This window comes from Crocodylus porosus, unplaced genomic scaffold (assembly GCF_001723895.1).
Source record: "Crocodylus porosus isolate Cpor-Errol unplaced genomic scaffold, CroPor_comp1, whole genome shotgun sequence".
Taxonomy (NCBI): Eukaryota; Metazoa; Chordata; order Crocodylia; family Crocodylidae; genus Crocodylus; species Crocodylus porosus.
Window position 1 is genome coordinate 62269662 of NW_017728886.1, and position 1970 is coordinate 62271631.

Genomic DNA, 1970 nt, shown 5'->3' on the forward strand with positions numbered 1-1970 from the left:
TTATTTTCAGTCAGTAAAATAGATAAGCACCTTCATCCATGGTAGTGGTAAACTATCAGAAGTATATTTCCTCTTTGGCATACCATGTTATTTTGTGCCCTTTGCTTAGAGGACACAGAAGAGTAAATATCCTTGCAAGCCATATGCCAGACAACAGCCTTGCTGAGAACGTTCTGAGATATCTGGGACAGTTTCCTCCCTGTAATCCCATATAATACTTTGGGATTTACAATCTCCCAAAATCTTAACTATTCAGAATCATAGCAAAAGATATGCTAAAAGCCATTTGACAGGTGGAAATGAGCAGTGGGTCCCAGTACTACAGCTCAATTGATTGTTGACAGATGTGGAGGGCAGAGCAGGGAATACACTTCATGGGATTTCAGGAAAGAAAGCATGACTCATTCCCCAGGTTACAGAGCAAAGGCAGGACAAATAATTGAGTGGCTGGTAATATCACTGTTTTGCTCAGTGCTCACATATGAAGAGAAAAAAGAAATAATCCAGTTACTCCATGTATCTGATAGTTTTAGCTCTTCAGCAAACATTTCAAATCAAAAGAATGAATACTTTTGAAATTTGGGGGCCAAATCTCCGCTACCTCGTGCACAGCGTCAGCAATCAAGTGTTGCCTAAAATGGTACCAAGTCAGAATGAGACCATCTGTCATCCACTTTGTCCTGTTACTTATACCTGTGCACAGTGATAAAGAATTTGGCATTATAGGTACGCTACAGTCAACTGGCTGACCAAGGTATATTACTTTCAAATTCTCCTCTATAAGCAAACTTATAGAATACTTATATGCTTGCGACAATACAGTACAGGATTAAGAACATACTGAGCTTGGGGAGGTTTGAGATGTATTACCTTTCCCTTCTTTTCCATAACCAAGGGATGGTGGAATTGTCAGTTTCCGCTTCTCTCCTATACACATATCTTTCAAGCCTTTGTCCCAGCCTTTAATAGCTTCCTTTATGCCAAGAGTAAACCACATGGGTTGACCATTGTTATGCTTGTGGCTGAAAAGAATGGTATAAAATACTTATGGTATAAACTGCAGAAACCTGAAGATTAACCATTACGCCATGTTGAACAGGCTCACATTATAGACCTTTAGCCAGAATCCCTAAACAATAATTGTACCTCTTTAGAGAAAGCAGGCTAGGCTTTGCTCATTTAAGTCTCTATATAAAGACCAAAAAAATCTAGAGAGGTGTGAAGTTAAAACACCTTTATTGCTTGAGCAATACCAATTTGTAGGGCTAATACCACATTTTCTTTTTATATTAGAAGCAGCAAATCTCCCTTGTTTCTCTGGTAATCAATTTCCACTTAAATGATTATTGGTCAGTATAGAAAAGCTCCTATAGTATTTGGAACTATTATCAGTATAAGCTCTTGTTAGTATATAAGAAGATTAATAAGAATCTCTTATTAGTATATAGTCACACCTATGTTGATTACTTGGGAGACTGCATATATGTAATCAAATCATTACTTTGATTACATATATAGTCACGCCTATGTCCAATCACCCTCCCCCTACTCCCACCAGCAGAGCAAAGCAAAATTCCAGGCATTTGGTCAGGGTGGGGGCTGCAGCTGCGACAAGGCAGGAGGAACTTTGAGGGCAGCGGGGAAATCTGTGGCCAGCTGGGGCCGGTGCCTGTGCTCGCTGCAAGGGCTGAGCAGCCAGGAGATACTGCTGTGGGGAAGGAGGGGGTCATGGTCAACCTGCCTGGCACTGTGCAGCAGCCCCATCCCAGGGTTGGGGGGTGCCACAAGCCTCCCCTTCTCTTCCCTCCAGCCCATGATGGGGCCAGACACACCCCACCACTGCCTGCATGAATCAGAGCCACTGAGCTCCAGCCTGGTCAAGATGCTGAAAGTTGGGGCTCCTCCAGCAGGACTGGGAGTGCAGAGGGCTATGGGTCAGGAGTGAGGGGCACAGGGGGGGGTGGAGGGCC

At 43.2% G+C, this 1970-nt stretch overlaps 1 protein-coding gene across 1 annotated transcript in view; it reads right to left on the reverse strand.

The window, feature by feature from the left end:
• Positions 1-1970, reverse strand: part of FKBP14 (FK506 binding protein 14) — a 14071-nt gene that overhangs the window by 9298 nt on the left and 2803 nt on the right. Inside the window, exon 2 of the mRNA XM_019535441.1 lies at positions 871-1022. Coding sequence (XP_019390986.1) covers positions 871-1022 — 152 coding nt within the window. The remainder of the gene's footprint in view (positions 1-870; positions 1023-1970) is intronic.